The 22,679-nt window shown below is 41.5% G+C and overlaps 1 protein-coding gene across 2 annotated transcripts in view; it reads right to left on the reverse strand.

Moving 5' to 3' along the window:
- Kiaa0319l (KIAA0319 like) overlaps positions 1-22,679 on the reverse strand; it is a 97,537-nt gene that overhangs the window by 35,880 nt on the left and 38,978 nt on the right. For both annotated transcript variants that reach the window (XM_042678309.1, XM_042678318.1), the window contains exons 4-5: positions 7,417-7,642; positions 4,403-4,504 (exon numbers count right to left, since the gene is read on the reverse strand). In XM_042678309.1, the coding sequence (XP_042534243.1) occupies positions 4,403-4,504; positions 7,417-7,642 (328 nt within the window). The remainder of the gene's footprint in view (positions 1-4,402; positions 4,505-7,416; positions 7,643-22,679) is intronic.

Raw genomic sequence — 22,679 nt, forward strand, 5'->3', positions numbered from 1 at the left:
AAAAATAGCTGTTTTACAGAGAGCTAACAATGCTCCTCTCACTGAGGTCATCACACCCTGGTGAGTTAAAAGAGCTACTTCATTCCTGCTGAGCTAAATAACACACTGCAGAAGATGGTAGGGCATGGCCCATTTAAAACAGGCCCCACTGAAATTAATTAAGATCAAATGAAGCATTAAATGGTCCTCATTTGCAGCTCAGACTGTATCACTGGATAGTACAGGGTAGAATTCTGCTATCTAAATGGAATCTCTCCTCAGTAAAAGTTACCATTTTTTGAAAAATAAAAATTCTGTCAAGGAAAGGATATGATTTAGTAGGGAGGTTTGGTTTATGCTACTGGGGAAAAAAAGAAACCAGAAACCTCAAATGCTTAGTAGAGTACAATCATGTTTTTATTTCATGAGTTCAAATGTTAAAAGTTAGCGAGCAGAACATAATTCTAAGACATCCTTCATCTGAAGACCAGATTTAATTTTTTTTTTTTTTTTCTTGGTCGGTCATGGGGCTTGAACTCTGGGCCTGGGCGCTGTCCCTCAGCTCTTCAGCTCAAGGCGAGCACTCTACCACTTGAGCTACAGTGCCACTTCCGGTTTTCTGGTGGTTTATTGGAGATAGGAGTCTCACGGTCTCTCCTGCCCGGGCTGGCTTTGAACCACGATTCTCAGATCTCAGCCTCCTGAGTAGCTAGGATTACAGGCGTGAGCCACAGGCTCAGATTTTATTTTTTAAGCCTAGAATTCAAGATTTTCTTTCCTCTACTAAACTAGTATTCTGAGAGCCACTGACAACAAATAATCAAGTCAGGTCAGGAGGGGCAAGCATCTGATTAAGGGTAATAAACTGGGCAAAAGAAAGTTGAAAGAAATCTGTTCCTGAACTGATCTATTTTGAAATAGAGATCTACAAGATGATAGCAACACAGTGAAATGCATATGCAAATACAGGTTTGACATGGCTCTGTGGCATTGTGCTTGCCTAGCATGCATATGGCTGGCCACAGGCTTAATCCCCAGTGAGCCCAGTATATCTTTCACACAAAAAGCAGAAATAGGGGCTGGGAAAGTGGTTCAGTGGTAGAGTGCTTGCCTCGCATGCATAAGGCCCTGGGTTCCATTCCTCAGCACCACATAAGCAGGGGAAAAAAAAGCCGGAAGTGGCGCTGTGGCTCAAGTGGTAGAGCGCCTTGAGCTGAAGAGCTGAGAGATAGTGCCCAGGCCCAGAGTTCAAGCCCCACAACTGGCAAAAAAAAAAAAAAAAAAAAAGAAAAGAAAAGAAAAGAAAGGGGGGGGGGGAGGATTGGGTGGGGAGGGGGAAGGCTGGGAAGGAATGTGAGGGGTAAATAAAGGAGGAGGCTACAATGCTTGATAAGAAATGTACACATTATCCTGCCCATGTATTTGTAACCCCTCTGTACAGTATGTTCACAAAAAATAAAAAGAAAAAAAGAAAAAAAAAAAAGAGAAAAAGAAAAAGCAGAAGTATTCAGTTTAAGGACGATCTTTCCTCACCTAATCTTTAAGAGCAATCAAATCCATTTATTATAACTTACACTTATAACTCACAACTTACAGAGGCTGGGAAGGTGGCTAGTGGTAGAGTGCTTGCCTTGCATGCCTGAGGCCCTGGGTTCGATTCCTCAGCACCACATAAGCAAAAAGAAAAAAGCTGGAAGTGACGCTATGGCTCAAGTGGTAGAGCGCTAGCCTTGAGCTGAAGAGCTGAGGGACAGTGCCTAGGCCCAGAGTTCAGGCCCCATGACCAGACCCAAAAATAAATAAATAAATAACTTACAACTTACAGTGCCCAGGCCCAGAGTTCAGGCCCCACGACCAACCAAAAACAAACAAACAAAAAAGAAAACATCTGAGGAAAAAAAGATAGTTGGATACACAATAGAATTCTATGCCTCCATCAGAAAGAATGACATTGCGCCATTTGTTAGGAAATGGAAAGACTTGGAAAAAATAATATTAAGTGAAGTAAGACAGGCCCAAAGAAACATAGGTCCCATGGTTTCCCTTATTTGCAATAACTAGTATATGTCTGAGACAGACAGACACGGTCAGATAAGTTGATGTTAGGCGAAATGAATCCCAAGATAAGCACTCAAATGGTTTTTCTTTCTTGCTATTGTTTCTAACATATTTATAAAGTATTTATAAGATATTTCTTTGTTGCTTTGTATGTCCCTCCCCCACCATATAACCCCTGTTTTCACTGTATTTGATGTTGATATTATTTGTGGAGGGGAAGGGAAAAAACAAATTGTTTAAATAGGGATACAGGTGGACCCATTGCAATAATGAGATGTACAAGACATTATGTCGAAAACCCGAACTTCAAGCCGGGCGCCAGTGGCTCACGCCTGTAATCCTAGCTACTCAGGAAACTGAGATCTGAGGATCGCACTTCAAAGCCAGCCCAGGCAGGAAAGTCTGTGAAACTCTTATCTCCAATAAACCACCAGAAAACTGGAAGTGGCACTGTAGCTCAAATGGCAGAGTGCTAGCCTTGAGCTGAAGAGCTGAGGGACAGTGCTCAGGCCCAGAGTACAAGCACCACAACCGACAAAAAAAAGAAAGAAAGAAAAGAAAAAAAACTGAACTTTACAACTTTGGTGCAATGGGGGGGGGGGAGGGGGGGAACGCGCGGATGGGAAGGGATGGGAAGGGGAAACAAAGGAGGAGGCAACAATGCTTGATAAGAAATGTACTTACTACCTTGCTCATGTAACCCCTCTGTATGGTGTTTTCACAAAAAAAAAAAAAAAAAAGAGGTCTGGGAAGGTGGCTTAGTGGTAGAGCGCTTGCCTTGCATGCTTGAGGCCCTGGGTTGGATTCCTCAGCACCACATAAGCAGGAAAAAAAAAGCCGGAAGTGGCGCTGTGGCTCAAGTGGTAGAGTGGCTAGCCTTGAGCTGAAGAGCTGAGGGACAGTGCCCAGGCCCAGAGTTCAGGCCCCACAACCGGACCCCCCCACCCCCCAAAAAAAAAGATAGATGGAAGTGTCAGGTTCAGTGATTTATGTCTGTAACCCTAAATTATTGGGAGGATTGTGGTTCAAAGCCAATCGTCAACGAATTTAGCCAGGTATGGTATTATGTGCCTATAATCCCAGATATACAGGATTACAGAGACAAAAATTCAAGATCCTAGCTACTCAGGAGGATGAGATCTGAGGATCATAGTTCAAAGCCAGCCCAGGCAGGAAAGTCCCTGACTCTTATCTCCAATTAACCATCAGAAAACTTGAAGTGGTGCTGTGGCTCAAAGTGGTAGAGCACTAGCCTTCATTAAAAGAGCTCAGGGACAGAGCCTAGGCTCTGAGTTCAAGCCACACAACTGACAGCCTAGTTTTCTTATTCTTTAACTGTATAACACATCTAATATATACAACCTATATTAATGAGTATTAGCTATATGCTAGGTACTGAACTAAGCCACGTTATACTATCTCATTACCCTTAAAATAACCCTATAAATTAGGAATTATTACTCACATTTTATTTAAAAAAAAAAAATAGAAACTCAGAAAAGTCTCTTGCTTAAATCATTGAGTAAAGACTGGCTGAGCTGAGCTTTCAATCCAGGCTTGATATTAAGACCTCTATCCTAGGGACAGGGCTCAGAGACAAAGCACTTGCCTAGGAAAGCTTGGATTCTATCATCAGCACTGGTTCCTCAAAAAACAAACAAACAAAAAGCCTATGATCTCAAGTCCTATATTATATTGTCTCTTATATTACAAGAATGTTTGTATATCTGCATGCTACATCCAATAATCACAGAACTGTTTTAAAGAATTAACCACTTGGTTAACTCATTATCTTGCCCATGTAATTGTAACCCCTCTGTACAGTATGTTCACAAAAAATAAAAATAAATAAAAAATAAAAAAATAAAAAAGAATTAACCACTTGGGCTGGGAAGGTGACTCAGTGGTAGAGCACTTGCCTTACACGCCTGAGGCCCTGGGTTCGATTCCTCAGCACCACATAAGCAAAAAGAAAAAAGCCGGGGGGCTGGGAAGGTGGCTCAGTGGTAGAGCACTTGCCTTGCATGCTCGAGGCCCTGGGTTCGATTCCTCAGCACCACATAAGCAAAAAGAAAAAAGCCAGAAGTGGCGCTGTGGCTCAAGCGGTAGAGCGCTAGCCTTGAGCTGAAGAGCTGAGGGACAGCGCCCAGGCCCAGAGTTCAAGCCCCACGACCGGACCCAAAAAAAAAAAGAAAAAAAAAAAGAAAAAAAGAAAAAAGCCGGAAGTGGCGCTATGGCTCAAGTGGTAGAGCACTAGCCTTGAGCTAAAGAGCTGAGGGACAGCACCTAGGCCCAGAGTTCAGGCCCCACGACCGAACACCCCCCCCCCCCCCCAAACCTTCTCCAAGTGTAAAGGGATTTTTACCTTCCTGTGGTTCTTGAAGAACATACGCATTTAACTGAACTTCATTCTTAGGCAGGGTCATCTGTACACTTTTTCCAGCAGATACCACCAGTTCCTTTACAACTAAAAAAAAGTAAATAACCAGAGATAAACAGATCCAGTTGTGCCATTTCTCTCTTTTCTTTATGATCCCAATTCTTTTCCCAAATGATATTTAGCGACAGCCATGATTTGCTAATTATTTCTCTACTCTAATCCCCTGACATTTGATTCTGCACCTTTTTTTTTCCTCAAATGAAAAGAACCTCTCAAGGTCATTGATGAGCTGCTTCTTCACAAATCTAAGAACTCAATCTCCTTCTGGCACTTTGTTGGCATCTACTGTTGACCGCCTCTACCTTAAGCCTTTTGGTTATCATGACACCAGATTTAACTTTTCCTCCTTTTCCTCAGGCCTTTTCTCCATTATATTTTAACTAAGCTCTGTCACTAAATTATATATATATATATATATATATATATATATATATATATATATATATATATATACACACACATACATACATACTTTCAAAAGAGTTCAAGTTCTGTTTCAAGGACAACCTTCATATAGATAAATAACTTTTGAATACAACACACAAGAAAGGCAAATGCCAGTCACAAGGCTTGCCTTACTCTTTTCAACTTAATTGCTACAACATTTGACTCATTGTTCAAATTTAGATGATTCCAATAATCTTAATTGGCCTCCCTTTTCTGAGCTCTCCCTATTCCAGGGTATTGTCTTCCTATAATACCTATCACCACTAGTCTTCTAAAATACTCACCATGTTATTCTCCTACTTAAGACTCCCACTTCTGCACCATGTTTAAGGCCAAGTTCCTACACCATTACTTGCTCTCATCCTCTCACATTTTCCACCCAATTCTGCTTCTAGTTGAATTAACTTTCACTCTTGCATTCCACAGAGACCAGGAACCACTCTTAGGGCTTCTGTTAGAGTGATTTTTCTTTCAATTGGGACCCTTGCCTTTCTGTATTCTAAATACAGCATTTTGTTTCCAGCTTCAATGCTCCAGGAAATTATACCAGACGATTTTAGTACAAATTAATACACTTTTGGGCAACCAGAACTTTTGGAACACTCAAGTCAGCAAATAGCTATATAATGTCCTTCATCAGATTTCTCATTTACCAGGGTTTCTCCCTTGGCATTATTAACTTTTTCAACTAGATAGTTCTTTGTTGGGAATTTACTGATAATTTGGAGCAAGAGACTGTCCTGAACACTGCAAGACAGGCAGCAGTATTCCTGGCCTCTACCCACTGGATGTCACTTGTAGCAAGTAAAAGCATCTGCAGACCACTGAGAACCACTGATTACATAAACCTTATTTCTCTGAAAATAACTGTCAATTTGGTACATGAGCTCAGTATTAGGAGAACTTAAAGCAAACAACAGACTGGAAAACTCATATTTCAAGATGGAGGTGAAGAGGGCTCCTAGACAAATAAGAAATGTGAGATTTATCTGTCTCTGCTTGGGAACATTGCAACTGGAGAAAAATGAAACCATCCTTTATGAAAGCCACAGCCACTGGATTTCCCAAGAGATAGAACAAGAGACTGTTGAAGTAACTTTCATAAAAAAAAAAAAAAAAAAAAAAACATTATATTCAGAGAAAATACAATGGACTAAAAAGTGGCTAAGAAACACAGTACAACCCAGCCTCCACAATTTTACAAAAATATACAGATATTCTGTGCAAATACAAAAATTACTTTGGTGACTGAGGACTGAAACCCTAAAATTTCATGTCAGATTGTCACCAAAGGAAACTCTGTAAAATTTTAAGAAATTTAAATTTGTTTTTGATGGATTTGTGTCACCTTCCTAGCTTTCTCTGGGTTACCTATTAGCCAACAATGAATCATTTCCCCCCAATACCTAAGAGCTGCACCCATAAGGCCCAGACTTCTTTTTTTTCGTTGGTCATGGGGCTTGAATTCTGGGCCTGAATGCTGTCCCTCACTTGAGCCACTGGGCCACTTCAGGTTTTCCGTGTGGTTTATTGGAGATAAGAGTTTCATGGACTTTCCTGCCTGGGCTGGCTTTGAACCTTGATCCTCAGATCTCAGCCTCCTGAGTAGCTAGGATTACAGGCATGAGCCACCAGCGCCCAGCTAGGCCCAGACTTCTTAAAGCAATATACTAGGTATAAATCTCCTTATAAGGAGAAAAGAAAGATGCTCAGGCAAGCACAGTGATGGATCCCTGTAATACAAGCTATTCAAAAGGCAGAGGTAGGATCACAAGTTGAAGGCCAGAGCAGGCAGGCATGAGACTCTATCTCAAAAACAAAATACAATACAAAACAAAACAGTTGGGGGTGTGGCTGGAGCATGTTCAAGTTCCTGGGTTCAATCCCTAGATAGATACCTGACCGGGCTGGGAAGTTGGCTCAGTGGTAGAGTGCTTGCCTTGCACACCTGAAGCCCTGGGTTTAATTCCTCAGCACCACATAAGCAAAAAGAAAAAAGCTGGAAGTGGCGCTGTGGCTCAAGTGGTAGAGCGCTAGCCTTGAGCTGAAGAGCTGAGGGACAGCGCCCAGGCCCAGAGTTCAGGCCCCACAACCTGACCCAAAAACAAAAAAAGATAGATACCTGACCTACAACCATCCTTTTCACAGGCAAACAGGTATTCTTATCCAATCCTTCCTTCCCAGCAACTTCTGTCTGACTCCTGCCATCACTTAGTTGAATCTTGTGCCTTAAGTTACAATAGAATCTGGCTCTGAAAAAATGAGCCTCATTAAATTCCACAGGCCAGAAACCTACTAAGGACGAGATCAAGAATCTCCACTACCATGATCACAGGGGACTAAAATGTGATTATTTCTTTCTGTAATATACATATAGCATTCAAGTCAAGACTCTCTTTGTTCTTTCTGTTCTTTCCTCTTAAGAGGGAACGCTTTGATCAAATGCTTCACTTTTCCATCCTGTCTCCAAGGGGGTAAGTTAAGGGCCTCACCTGGGTTTGGTGTGGTGCTCTGCAAAGGGGCCTGAGGTGTGGGGGTGACATAACTGTAAGAAGGAGCCACTGGACGAGGCACAGCAGTTTGGATCTTCCCATGACTTGTTACTTGCTGAGTGCTGGGTGTAGGCCCAGGTTCCTCTGATATTTCGGAATGAACTGAAACAGGAATCTCTGCCGTGTTTATGTTTAAGAGACTGGAAACTGTAACTGCCCCGTGGACCTAAAAAATGCAAATAATTAATTTGAACAAAAGAAAAAAGATAAAGTTATAGATTTTCATGTTATGTTTCATGATTAAATGTTTAATCACATTAAGTGATTTCATGAAGTACAAAAAATTTTACAGAAATTAATCTCACCACCCAAAGCAAAATTTTGTTAAATTTTTAATATATAAAAGGCTGGAGAGTTAACTCAGTGGTACAAGTGCCTGCCTAGCATGTGTAAGGCTCTGTGTTCAATCCCTAGAACTGCAAAAACAAAAAAGTTGATCAAGATCCTCTGTATTTTTTTTTTTATATGAAAAGTTTTGTTCAGGGGGGTGAACTTGTTCAAAGTACACTATAAAAGCCTTTCCTATCACAAATGTATGCCAGCTCAAAAATATAAGTTTTGTTTATGGCTAGAAGCATGGCTCAACTGGCAAAGTGCTCCCTCTAGCAAGCATAAAGCCCTGAGTTCAAACCCCAGTACCACAAAAAAGTTTAGTTTAAATGAAATAGTACTAACCATACCACGTTAACTTTTATTTAAAAAAATATTTTCAATCTTTCTACAAATACTGAGATCCAACTATGGAATAGGCCTTGTCAAGCCTAAAACATAAATCAGACTAATCATTGAGCTCAACTAGTCAGAGAGAGAAAATTAAGACTATAACAAGTAAAAATGGCAAATACCTGTAAAGACAATAAAGTAAAGAAACAACCTGAGGGTATTTCACCCCTTTCTCTTAGTGAGAGAGATAGTAGGGAGAAGGGCCATTTTAAAAGCAAAAAAAAAAGAAGAAGAATATAGGTCAAGATGGTAGATTTGAAGCATCCGTCATTGTCTCTCCATGAGTAAGAACAACCTGGTATCATAGAAAAGACTAGATTCTGAAGAGAGAAAGGGAGCCAGAAACCTTGAAAGAGGTAATGGGGAAGGGGAAAAAAAACTGCAGAGAAATTATCTCAGCAGAAGGAAAGCAGCAAGAAGTTCAGAAGAAGCCTCTAGCTCTCCCAATTAGGGGAGAAGAAACCAAAGACTGAAATACATGGCAATATCAGATGATCCTGCCCATGCTCTGCCAACATTAGCTGTGGGAAAAGCCCAAACAAGGTGCAAGCCTAAATCCTACTACAGGGATTTGATAGGCATCCCACACCATAAGTCTGATAGACTGGCCTTGGTTAAAAAAAGGGCATTCCATGGTGCCCTGTAGTCCACAGGGCAAAGGGCAGGTTACCATCTTGAGAGTGAGTCTGTTGTTGGGGCTGAGTCTTCCTGAAGACTGAGGGGATAGGGAGCAATCATGGCTCAACAACGCACAGGACATTTTGTCCTGGAAGTCAGTCATAAGAGATAAATTTATAGTTAGTCCCAAGAGGTAGTGGAGGAGAGGGAAGTGTCTGGCAGGACCCCACAGAGACTCTCAACTGGCAGGAAGTCATACTATGGGCTTATACTATGGGCTTGGGAAACTTGGCTGCACCAGCTGACCAAGGCTTGCTATTACCTACCACTGAAGAGGCACTGGCCTGCCAGCCATTGCTTTTGATCCAGGAGAGCTGCAGTGGTGACTCCTAATATCCAATAGAGGCCACCATCAGAGGCACTGAGACCCCAAAAGGCAGAGCTACAGATGTTTACCAGGCCACAGAGCAGAGGTACCATAACAGGCAACTTGGGCACATTTTCCACAGCTTTACCTCCAACTTAGGCATTTTCCATAGTTCTCCCTCCGAGTTAGACGTGAACTGCATAGCCTGAGGCCAGGGCAGCAATGGATCTTTGAATAGGAGGTCTATGAAGAGGCCCATCCACTGGCTCTATATGTTGACTGCTAAGGGAGACACAGCAATCTCCCCCATACTCTCAAGAATATGATTTTCACTGGTGGCTCACACCTGTAATCCTAGTACTCAGGAGGCTGAGATCTGAGGATCATGGGTTGAAGTCAGCCTAGGCAGTAAAGTCCATGAGACTCTTATCTCCAATTAATCACCAAAAAGACAGAAGTGGAGCCGTGGCTTAAGTACAAAAAAGCCCAGGGACAGTGCCCAGACCCTGAGTTCAAGCCCCAGCTATCCCCCAAGCCCCTCAAAAAGGGTATGATTTCTATCCTGGGTACTGGTAGCGCAATTCCCTAATCCTAGCTACACAGGAGGCTGAGATCTGAGGATAATGATTTGATGTCAGTTGGGCAGACAAAACCTTAAGACTCTTTTTTTTTTTGGGGGGGTCCAGTAGTGGGACCTGAACTCTGGGCCTGGGCGCTGTCTCTCATCTCTTCAGCTCAGGCTAGTGCTCTACCACTTGAGCCACAGCGCCACTTCTGGCTTTTTTCTTTTTGCTTATGTGTGCTGAGGAATCCAACCCAGGGCCTCATGCATGCAAGGCAAGCGCTCTACCACTGAGCTACCTTCCCAACCCAAGACTCTTTTTTTTTTTCCTTGGGTCCGGTCGTGGGGCCTGAACTCTGGGCCTGGGTGCTGTCCCTCAGCTCTTCAGCTCAAGGCTAGTGCTCTACCACTTGAGCCACAGTGCCACTTCTGGCTTTTTTCTTATGTGGTGCTGAGGAATCGAACCCACTTCCGGCTTTTTTTCTTATGTGGTGCTGAGGAATCGAACCCAGGTCCTCGAGCATGCAAGGCAAGTGCTCTACCACTGAGCCACCTTCCCAGCCCCCCAAGACTCTTATCTCTAATTAACCAACAAAAAGCTGGAAATGGAGGCATTATTCAAGTGGTAAAGTGCCATCCTTGAGTGAAACAGTCAAGTGAGAATTTTAATTTCTCTTGGGTAAATAAATACAAAATGTACTTTATGTTCACCCACCATCAATCTCTCCTCTTCCTCCAACTGGTTCCCCACCCGAAGCAGTTTTATTTTTCCCTATTTATTTTTGGTGGTACTGGAGTTTGAACTCACAGTCTCATGTTTGCTAGGCAGGTATTCTATCTCTTAAGCCACACCTCCCAACTCTGTTTTACTTTTGGTTGTTTTTCAGATGTTTTGCTTCCTGTGTAGCTGCCATTACAGGAGCAAACCACCAGCAGAAGTCTTGATAAGTTTCTATTACATTTGACCTTGAACTAGGATCCTGCTAATTTCTGACTCCCAGATCACTGTGATTAAAGAGTACACTACCACAACATTATTTGGTTATTCATCCATGTTCTGTATATCAAATTTATTCCTTATTAGTGCTGAGTACTGTTCTACTATATGAACATACCATGATTTGTTTATTCATTAACCTATTCATGAACATTTGGGTTGATTACAATTTTTAGATATTACAAATTGAGTTGCTAAGTCTTTGCTCTACAAGTCTTTGTACAAATATATTCTTTCATTTATCTTAAATACTTATGAATGGAAAGTCTGGTCATACAGACTTTTTTAGCTTCCTAAAAAAATATTCCTGCTAGGCACCAAGGGCTCATGCCTGTAAACCTAAGTACTCAGTAGGCTCAGATCTGAATCAGTCTGGCAGGAAAGTATATGAGACTCTTATCTCCAATTAATCTCCAAAAAAGCTGGAAGTGTAGAGTGATAGCCTTGAGCACAAAAGCTTAGGGACAGTACGTAGGCCCTGAGTTCCAGCCCTAGGACTGTTGCAAAATAAATAAACACCATCAAACAAAATTTTAAAAATATTTCCAGGGGCTGGGATGGTGGCTCAGTGGTACAGTGCTTGCCTTGCATGCATGAAGCCCTGGGTTTAATTCCTCAGCACCACATAAGCAGAAAAAGCCGAAAGTAGCACTGTGGCTCAAGTGGTAGAGCACTAGCCTCTAGCTGAAGAGCTGAGGGACAGTGCCAAGGCCCAGAGTTCAGACCCCACTACCAACAGAAACTAAATAAATAAATAAATTATAGATATAGATATAGATATATTTCCAAATAGTTCTCCAAGTTGTTGTACCATGACACAGCACCAGTGTGGGACTTCCAGTTATTTTACAGCCTTGCCAATTTGGTGGGGTATCTTCTAAATTTAGTCATTCTAAAAGATGTAGTGGCATCTCGGTGTGATTTTCCACTTGTGTTTTCCTAATGATTACTGATGTTGAACATCTCATGTACTTAAGTGCCACTTGAGCCAAGCACCTGGGCCTTTGCTTTTACTTTGTTTTTAAGATAGGGTCTCATATTGACTGCCTCTTTGATCTCTGCCTGTTTTTGTTCTAGGCCTCTAGGAATCCCCATGAAAGTATATTGTTGAGATATAATCAGGGATTTTTTTTTAAACAAAAAGGTAATTTATTTCCCTATTTGTACATTTTAAACACTAAATAATTGACTTTGTCCATATCTGTAATGTTTTTATATGAAGTTACATTTATATGATGGCTTTGGTTTCAGGTAGTACTTAGAGGAAGAGTTTGTTCTTCGAGTGATGACTCAGATGACACTGGCTCTGAAGGAGTGTCATCAACGAAGTGATGGTGGCCATACTGGCTGCATCAGGATCTGAAACCAGCCAATGTCTTCCTGGATGGCAAGCAGAATGTCAAGCTTGGAGACTTTGGGCTAGCGAGGATATTAAATCATGATACAAGTTTTGCAAAAACATTTGTTGGCACACCTTACTACATGTTTCCTGTAAGTACTCCAGGATTTACATGCTTTTTTTTTGGGGGGGGGGGTTCTGGTTGTGAGGCCTGAACTCTGGGACTGGGTGCTGTCCCTCAGCTCTTCAGCTCAAGGCTAGCGCTCTACCACTTGAGCCACAGCACCACTTCCGGCTTTTTGCTTTTTGCTTATGTGGTGCTGAGGAATTGAACCCAGGGCCTCATGCATGCAAGGCAAGTGCTCTACCACTGAGCTACCTTCCCAGCCTCACATGCTTTTTTTTTTTTTAATTGTGAAAATACTGTACAGAGGGGTTACAATTACACGGGTAAGATAATGAGCACATTTCTTATTAAGCATTGTAGCCTTGATCAGGGATTTCTGAGCATACTCCAGTTATGGGATTCACCCTCATCTGTGATTTTCTTGCTTCAAGGCTCTCCTAGTAAATTTTTAGAGACTTTTTATATTGTGAACTCTATGCTTAACTACCAAAAGAAAGTGAGGCTGGACTTCCCATTGCCACTCTCCAATGCTGTGAGGTTGTTGAATGCCCTCAGGCAAAAATAATAATAATAAAAATGCACAATAATTTTTTATCACTTCTAGTTGCCACTTTTTAAATTAAGCTTTTCTCTAGTTTATCTACCTTTAGATACTTTCCAATTCCTTTAAATATTTTTTAAAACAGATTTTATCATTATTATCATGGAGGTTCAGGAGCCCAGTTCATTCTACCATCATTACTGGAAACTCCTTCTGTGAGATGGATTATTAAATATTAAGGATGCAATATCCGTGAGGCTAAAATGGATGTGGGGTTTGGGGAAAAGAGTCTGAAATAACACCCATGTTTCTAGCCTAAGTGAGAGGCTGATTATAGCAGCAGCAAAAATAAGGACAGACTACAGAAGAACAACTATAAGGAAAAAGCAAGAGCGTTATGCTATAGACATATTGAGTGAAAAATACCTCTCAAACTTGAATTTAAGTTCCCAGTAACAGTAGCTGGAGCCATAGGAAAGGACAAACTACAATAAAAGTGTACTTAAACACAGAGGTTCAAATATAGAATACTTGGGGCTGGGAATATGGCCTAGTGGTAGAGTGCTTATCTAATATGCATGAAGCCTGGGTTCAATTTCTCAGTACCACATAAACAGAAAGAGCTGGAAGTAGCACTGTGGCTCAAGTGGTAGAGTGCTAGCCCTGAGCAACTGAAGCTCAGGGACAGTGCCCAGGCCCCAAGTTCAAGCCCTAGGACTGGCAAAAAAAAAAAAAAAGGGAGTACTTGGGAATAAAGGCTTAAGAAGTGAATAGGAGGGCTGGGAAGGTGACTCAGTGGTAGAGTGCTTGTCTTGTATGCATTCTATTCCTCAGCATTACATAAACAGAAGAAGCTGGAAGTGGGGCTGTGGCTCAAGTGGTAGAGCACTAGAGCTGAGGGACAGTGCACAGGCCCAGAGTTCAGGCCCCACGACCAACAAAAAAAAAAAAAAAAAAAAAGTAGTGAATAGGAGAAATGACCTACAAAATGCACTAAGAAGTTACAATGAGAAAGAAGGAAAAGTGTGCTATGACAAGAAATGAGAAAACTGTAACCAGTTCAAAACAAAGCAGAAGTCCAAGCAAATCAGGGCTGAGAGGCAGAGAGAGTTACAGTAGGCAACTGTGAATTTACTGATGAAGCAAGCAAGAATAGCTTCAGTAGAACCCAAATTTCACAGAACTGAGGACTAAATGTGAATGAAGGGAAGAAAACAAGTATACACCTCCCTTGATACTTAGAGGATGGTACAGCAGCTATTGATGATGGTAGACTAGACCCAAGACATACCTCGAAGTACTGAGTTTATATAACAAGCATCATGTTATTGGACTGGAAATACAATGACAATGTTAGCACACTGTGGGAAACTTAGGAACATCCAAGCCCCGCCTGGGGAAGTGAATATCAGAGAAGGCTTTATAGAAAAAGTGAAGCCTACAGTGAATCTTGAACAAGTAGTAGGTGTACAGGTGAGTTTTTAAAAGAAATGGGGAGAATCTAGCTACTCAGGAGGCTGAGATCTGAGGACCAAGGTCCAAAGTCAACCCAGGCAGGAAGGTCCTTGAGACTCTTATCTCCAATTAACCACCAGAAAACTGGAAGTGGCACTGTGGCTCAAGTGGTAGAGTGCTGGCCTTGAGCTGAAGAGCTCAGGCCCAGAGTTCAAGTCTCACAACCACCACCAACAACAACAAAAAAGGAATGGGGAGAGACAAATAAAACAAATATGTGGTGGACTTCTGCTTCCAGTTATGATAGAATAAGCAATAGAAAGTATATCTATTCTCCTACCTGAAACAATTTAAAAAAAAGACAAAATATATGAAATTATGTTAAGATACAGAACATCAGAAGATGAAAAGCAGCAATTCCTAAGAGAAATGAGGTGAAGCCTATGGTTGTCCCAACTGAGTGGTAGGAAGGCGCACAGGAAGGAGCACTCCAGGCAAAAATTGGCAATCTGCTGAGCTAAAGAGATCTAGCCAGGAGTCTTGCAGGGGAGACAGGACTCTGAAGGTCTGCAGAAGACATCACAGCTATTCAATCAAGTACTGAACTTCTCTGTATGAGAGGAAACTACTAAAGGCCAAGGAAAGAGCTACCCAAAAGGATTATAAGACAGTACTCAAGGGCTGGGAAGGTGGCTCAGTGGTAGAGCACTTGCCTTGCATGCATGAGGCCCTGGGTTCGATTCCTCAGCACCACATAAGCAAAAAATAAAAAGCCGGAAGTGGCGCTGTGGCTCAAGTGGTAGAGCGCTAGCCTTGAGCTGAAGAGCTGAGGGACAGCACCCAGGCCCAGAGTTCAGGCCCCACGACCGGACCCAAAAAAAAAAAAAAAAGACAGTACTCAAATTTACATGGACTATGAATAGCAACCATTCCAAAAAGTCAGAATAGAAAACTTTATAGTTCATGGCACCTCAATTTGGGTACCAATAAAGGTCTTTCCTCAGTAGTGTGGAAAAACTAATCCTCAATTCATATGACAAAACTTAAAAGCAAAATTTGAAAGGATCAGTTTATTTTTAAACAGTTTAGCCACATACCAAAACAAAGCTCAAGAACACCCATGGTAACACAAAAATATCTAGTATCCTATCATAAAATTAATAATATCTGACATCTCACCGAAAATAACCTGACAAGGTTACCAGGTACCAGTGGATTATGTCTTTAACCTTATATTCAGGAGGCTGAAAATCTGAGGATTTCAGAAGCCAGCCCAGGCAGGAAAGTCTGTGAGACTCTTATCTCCAATTAACTGTCACCAAGAAGTTGGAAGTGGAAGTATGGCTCAAGTGGTGAAGCACAAACAAACAAACAACAACAACAACAAAAGCCTCAGAGATAGCACCCAGCCTCTGAGTTCAAGAACCTTCACAAAGAGAAATAGAGAGAGAGACAGAGATAGAGACAGAGACAGAGAGAAAGACAGAAAGACAGACCTGACATACAATAAGTAGGAAAATAAATACTGTTACAAGAAAAAAAATCTCTTTTTTTCTTTTTTTGTTGGTCGAGGGGCTTGAACTCTGGGTCTGGGCACTGTCCCTCAGCTCTTCAGCTCAAGGCTAACACTACCACTTGAGCCACAGCGCCACTTCCAGCTTTTTTTCTGCTTATGTAGTGCTGAGGAATCGAACCCAGGGCCTCATGCATGCAAGGCAAGTGCTCTACCACTGAGCCACCTTCCCAGCCCAGAAAAAAATCTCAACTAAAATTGATTCAGGGCTATGGTGGAGTTCAGTGGAAGAGTACTTGCCTAATATGCATGAGACCTTGGGCTTAATCCACAGTACCACGCCAAACAAACAAATCCAAACCATCAATAAAACAGATACCACAACTACTAGACAGTGATATTAAAATAATTATTATAATTATATTCCATATATTTTCCTCCATGGTAGCTCAGTGCCTGGCACACATGAGGCCATGCATTTAATTTCCAGCACCATAAAAGTAGGAGATATAAGGAAAGTTAAGTGTATCTGTATCATACTTCCTCCTAAACCAGGTTTCCTTTCTGTGGATTCAGTTTTCCAACATCAGTGTAGTCTGAAAATATTAAATGGAAAATTCCAGAAATAAATAGTTGATTAGGTTTTAAACTGAAGCATGATGAAATTCCATGCCATCCCACTTCATCCTATCTGGAACATGAATGGTCCCTTGGCGCAGTATAGCCTCCTTATATTTGCTACCTACCCATAGACACTTAACAGGCATCTCCAGTATCAAACATATGCTCAGGAAGCCCTTGCTATACTTAACACAGAAACTATCCTACGTTATTGTTAGCTACCTCTATTAGTCCCTGTGACAGTTTGCATTTGGAAAGTCTCCCAAAGGTCAAATGATGACAGCTTGGTCCTCAGGTAGAACCTTTTAAGAGGTAGGGTCTGGTTGGAGAAAGTTAGAGGGTGTACCCTTAAAGAGGATATTGGAACTCCAGCCTCTTCTTTTCCTGACTGCCATGAGGTGAACTGTCCTACTGTACCACAAGCTCCTACCATGGCCCAAGAAAACCGAGCCAACTGACTGTGGCCTGAAACCTTCAAAACTGTGATCCAAAGTAAACAAACCATTCCTTCATACAAGGTGATTGTCTCAGATATTTTGTTAGTGTTAGAAATGTGCCTAAAAAAGTCTTTTAGTGTGCCTAATTTATAAATTAAACTTTATCACAGAGTTGAGTAGCACTTGCATTTTTATGTATCCACTAGGAATTTTGGAAGATACTCCTCATTGATACTACTACTGTAGTAACCATAGTAGGGACATAGAAGATATTAAAAAGACCAAAACAAAGTTGTGGACATAAACCCTACAATGTCTGAGATTCTAAGTTGTGGACATAAACCCTACAATGTCTGAGATTCTATCTATCTATCTATCTATCTGTCTATCTATCTGGTAGATATAGACCGTATAAAATAAAAGACCAGTAAATTTCAAAAAAGTTAATAAAACTATCCAGCATGAAACAGTGGGAAAAATGACTGGGAAGAAATGAACAGAACATAGCAAACTGTGATGGGTAGCTTAATGTCTGAATAAAAATGGTCAATTTTCCAATTTGATGAAAATATAAACATTCTCGTTGTGACACAGATTAAGGTGTACAGTAAGCCCCAAAGCAGATGAAACAAAAAGAAAACTACATTGAAGAATAATATAATGGAATTGCTGAGGGTGGAGAAAATGGCAAGGTTCTATTTGTAATAGTTAGTTACAAATGTATGTCTTCTTAGTCTTCTGAGAGAAATTCAGACCATCTTTGAAGTAGGGAATGGGAAGGACCACAGCTGTGGTGTTAAATGAGAATGACTAGTTCTGAGACTGTTTTCCCATGGCTGAAGTTCTACAGTTATCAAGGATCTATTAAGAGACCCACTGAAATTCTTAATACCTCTTGCTTCCGAAGTGCTATGACCGAATGTTTGCATTCTTCTCGAAATTCATATGTTGCAATCCTAACCCCTAACATGATGCTCTGAGTAGGCAAAGCCTTTGGGAAGTGATTGGCACCTTTACAGAAAGGCCCAAGAGTCTGTTTACCTCTTCCCCTATGAGGGGACACGGCTAGAAGGTACTAGCTATGAGGAACAGGCTCACCAGACACTAAGCCACTGAGGCCTTTACTTTAAACTTCCCAGCCTCCAGAATTGAAAAATAAATTTGTGGTTTATGGGGTTTTTTTTTCTTAGAGCAGTCCACAAGACAATAAGTTAACTTACAAAATAGTTTATTAGTAAATTGTACATGATAAAAAAAAAAAAAAAAAGGAGTGAAGCCAGGCACCAGTGGCTCACACCTGTAATCCTAGCTACTCAGGAGGCTGAGATCTGAGGATCAAGGTTCAAAGCCAGCCCAGGCAGGAAAGTCTTTGAGACTCTTATCTCTAATAAACCACTCAGAAAACATGAAGTGGCACAGTGGCTCAAGTGGTAGAGTGCTAGCCTTGGGCTGAAGAGCTGAGAGACAGTGTTCAGGTCCAGATTTCAAACCTCATGACAGACAAAAAAAAAAAAGAAAAGAAAAAAAGTGGGTAAAGAACCGTAACTGGGGGCTGGGAAGGTGGCTCAGCGGTAGAGTGCATGCCTTGCAAGCATGAGGCCCTGGGTTCGATTCCTCAGCACCACATAAACAGAAAAAGCCGGAAGTGGCGCTGTGGCTCCAGTGGTAAAGCACTAGTCTTGAGCTGAAGAGCTGAGGGACAGCGCCCAGACCCAGAGTTCAGACCCCATGAAAAAAAAAAAAAAAAAAAAAAAAGAACCGTAACTGTAGTTGCTAAGTGCTGGTAGCTCACGCTTAAAATCCTAGCTACTCAGGAGACTGAGATTACAAGGATCATAACTTGAGGTTAGCTCAGGGAGAAAAGTCCATGAGATTCTGTGTCTAAAATAACCAGCAAAGCCGGGCGCTGGTGGCTCACGCCTGTAATCCTAGCTACTCAGGAGGCTGAGATCTGAGGATCGCGGTTCAAAGCCAGCCCCGGCAGGAAAGACCGTGAGACTCCTATCTCCAATAAACCACCAGAAAACCGGAAGTGGCGCTGTGGCTCAAGTGGTAGAGCGCTCGCCTTGAGCTGAAGAGCTGAGGGACAGCGCCCAGGCCCAGAGTTCAAGCCCCACGACCGACAAAAAATAAAATAAAATAAAATAAAATAACCAGCAAAAAGCAAAATGGAAAGTATGACTTACAAGCCTAGCAAGTGTGAGGCCCTGAGTTGAAATTCTAGTACCATCAAAAAAAAGAACCAGGGTGATGGAGGGAAGGGATAGTAAGAGAAAAACAAAGGAGGGAATAACAATGTTCAACAAGAAATGTACTCATTACCTTACTCATGTAACTGTAACCCCTCTGTACAGCATCTTTACAATAAAATAAAAAATTTTTAAAAAAGAACCAGGGGGCTGGGAAGGTGGATCAGTGATACAGTGCTTGCCTTGCATGCATGAGGCCCTGGGTTCGATTCCTCAGCACCACATAAGCAGAAAAAGCCGGAAGCGGCGCTGTGGCTCAAGTGGTAGAGTGCTAGTCTTGAGCTGAAGAGCTGAGGGACAGCACCCAGGCCCAGAGTTCAGCCCCCACAACTGACAAAAAAAAAACAAACCAGAACTCTGATTAGACAAAACAGTAGATAATTATGGTAGAGGAATAAAAAAAAGTTAAAGGTATTGTGGTTCAGAAATACTTTTTTTAAAAAGGAATTATAACTGTAGGGACTTCTGTCAGATCCACATACAACAAGGAAACAAGCTGCCAGGTTTTTTTTATGATGCAACAAGCAACTTTGTAAGATTAGAATGTGAGGTGCTTAATATCTTTTGTTGTTGTTTTCTTTTTGAGATACAGTACCTTTACCTAGGCTGGCTTCAAACTGCTCAGTGTTGTTTTTAATACATTCACAGACAGTAGTATAAGTTACTTTTGAGGGGTGTCTTACAAATAATCAAAGCCAGAGGTCTGGAAGGGGGACCCAATGCTAAAAAATTTTTTTATGGTAAAGAGTTTTAATTTGTCGGTCAGATAACTGAGAGTGAGAATCTGGGAAAAAACAAGGCTCTGCAGTTACAGATTTTTCAAGAAGTAATAACCAAAATAAATAATAAATAAATTATTGGCAACAATTTCACAATCTCAAAGGATTTAGAGGAAGTTTTAAAACAAAACAGAAGCAAGCAAGGAAGAAAAAACTGTAAAACAAAACAAAAACAAAATCATGAAAGGAACTGCTTACAAAGCTGTCCCTGTTACATAAGGTGTTCTCTGTCTCTGCCTACAACCCACACCTTCAGATAAACAGATAAGCTCAGGCTTACAAGGAGTACACTGGAGTGCTCATTGACAAAGGCAGCAAAAAGGTGTGCCTGGGGCTACTTCTGTGGACCTTCCTTTCTGGCCTCAAAAGAAGCAGGGCTGACAGTAATTAATTTCTAGGGGCCAGACTGCTTGTACTGTGCACATTCCAGAACCCAATTAACAAGCATCCATGCCCCATCTGCCAACAATTCAGAGAGTGGTGGTACAGAAAGGGTGCAGTACTTAAACCAAGCAGGACAAGCTTCTCCTTCTTTAAGTGCAGAAGAGGGAATAAATGACACTCCTGTCCACTTCTGGAAATGTAACAAGTCCACAATACCTGTTCTTGGATACAATATACGTATATACCCAAAAGAATGAAAAATACATCATGACAACCCAACGCTTTTGCAGCTCTGCAGGCATTTCAGGCAAGACAAGAGCAATTTAAGATACAACTTCTCCCAACTTAGGATGCAGTTATATGACCTACCTCTGTGTGAACAGAATAAACTAGAAACTAGAGATGCTAGCTTGTCACCTCTAATTAGAAGATCTGCATTGCATACATTTCCTTCTTTTCCCTAGTGCATTAAGCAGAAGTTTGAATTCCATTTCTCTGCCAAAAAGAAATGCCTACAAGTTAACAATCTAGAATGCACAAGGCAATCTTACCACTTTCCAGAGCTACCCAGGGCCTTCAAGTTAAGAATTAAGCTCCTAAGCACAGCGTATAGGGTCTAATCTAACTTGAATGGATTTTAAAACTTCATTTTGTCCTTTTTTTAAAAAGTTACACTACAATCCTCACCATGTGATGTCAAACTACGTAAATCTTTGGGTAACATTACCTACAGCAAAAGCCCACTCCTCAAGTTCACAGTTCAAATTCAATATTCCTCTACCCAGGTCCACCCACTCTCCATGTCAGACCACAAAGCTCTTGAAATGCTATTCACTGGCAATTTATTGCCACTGCCCACCACTGGTAAACAAGAAGGAACAGGACTTTGCAGCCAACACCACGTCAGGGTCTTCTTCCAAAAACACAAGTGAAATTTGAACGTTCACTTTGAGCAGACTATCAGGTCTAACTCTACTGTATTTTCAGTTATTGCTCCATTTCTAATTTCATTGCTAATTATACTATCGTATGCTGAAGCTATCGCCTTTGCTTTTCTTTCCCAATGCCCTTTGCAAACCTTTACACCCTTACCTTTCAAGAACAATGTCTTCAGCCGGGCGCTGGTGGCTCACGCCTGTAATCCTAGCTACTCAGGAGGCTGAGATCTGAGGATCACGGTTCAAAGCCAGCCCAGGCAGGAAAGACTGTGAGATTCCTATCTCCAATAAACCACCAGAAAACCGGAAGTGGCGCTGTAGCTCAAGTGGTAGAGTGCTCACCTTGAGCTGAAGAGCTGAAGGACAGCACCCAGGCCCAGAGTTCAAGCCCCACGACCGACCAAAAAAAAAAAAAAAAAAAATGTCTTCTCCTCTGCCATCTTGCTCTAGTACGCTTTAACTCTCAGCTATTATCTCCCAAGCTAGTCATCACTCCCCTACTTTATAGATGCAGTTGACATCTAGCTTTCAAAATTCCTCCTCATTCTAAGTCCTGCCTGTTGAGAAAGAGGGCAAAGAAGATAAACTGAATAGATTCACACCACCCAGGTTCAAGGTCTTGGCCAAGTACCTTTCTTTTACTGAGGTTCCTCATTTCCAAAATAGTAATAGTAGGGGCTAATGTGGTAATGGAGAGTAATGAGGGAGAGGAATTGAATGAAATACATTGTATTCATATGTGGAAATGATATAATGAGATCTTCCCTTGTATAGCTATTGGTATATACCAATAAGAATATAAATTTAAAATTAAAATAAATAAAATGGAAACAGTAATAGTACTTTGTAGGATATGTTTTATTGATTAGTAAATACATGTGATGGACTCAGAGTGGTACCTAGCATATAGTATGGTGATTCATGCCTGTAATCCCAGCTATTTAGGAGGAGGAGATTGGGAGTAGGTGAGTCTTGACACCACTGGCCAACGGTTAGGGTAATGGTAATCCAATTTCCATAAAGAAGTAAGCATGGCGGTATGCTTCTGAAATTCCAGCTATGAAGGAAGGAGGCTAAGGTAGGTGGATCATGGTCTGAAGCCAGCTTGGCCAAAATGAAAACCAATCTGAAAAATACCTGAAGCAAAAAAGACCAGTAGTATCTCTCAAGTGGTAGAGTATCTGCCTAGCAAGGGTGAAGTTCTAAATTTAATCCCCAGTACCATCAAGAAAAAAAGAAAAGCGAAGGGGGAGAAGGAAGAGAAGGGAAGAGAAAAGGCTGATAGTTTGACTTATCCAAGATAGGAAATTTGCTAGGTGCTTTGTACAGAAGGCATGGAAAGTGAGGTTTTGTCAAGAGAGTGAGTGGATAAAAGGATAATAAGATAGAGTTGCTGAATGCTACCAAGGAGTCTTGCTGAACTGTAAAGATCACTGGGCACCACTACCCTAAGCACATAGTCTCCATCTTCAAGACTACCCAGCAATCTTTCTATAACCTCACTTTGTCTGCCATCTTTCACAATGGCTATTTTGGACCCTTACTACTCCTCA

This window comes from Dipodomys spectabilis, unplaced genomic scaffold (assembly GCF_019054845.1).
Source record: "Dipodomys spectabilis isolate Male_0828 unplaced genomic scaffold, ASM1905484v1 ptg000002l, whole genome shotgun sequence".
Classification (NCBI taxonomy): domain Eukaryota; kingdom Metazoa; phylum Chordata; class Mammalia; order Rodentia; family Heteromyidae; genus Dipodomys; species Dipodomys spectabilis.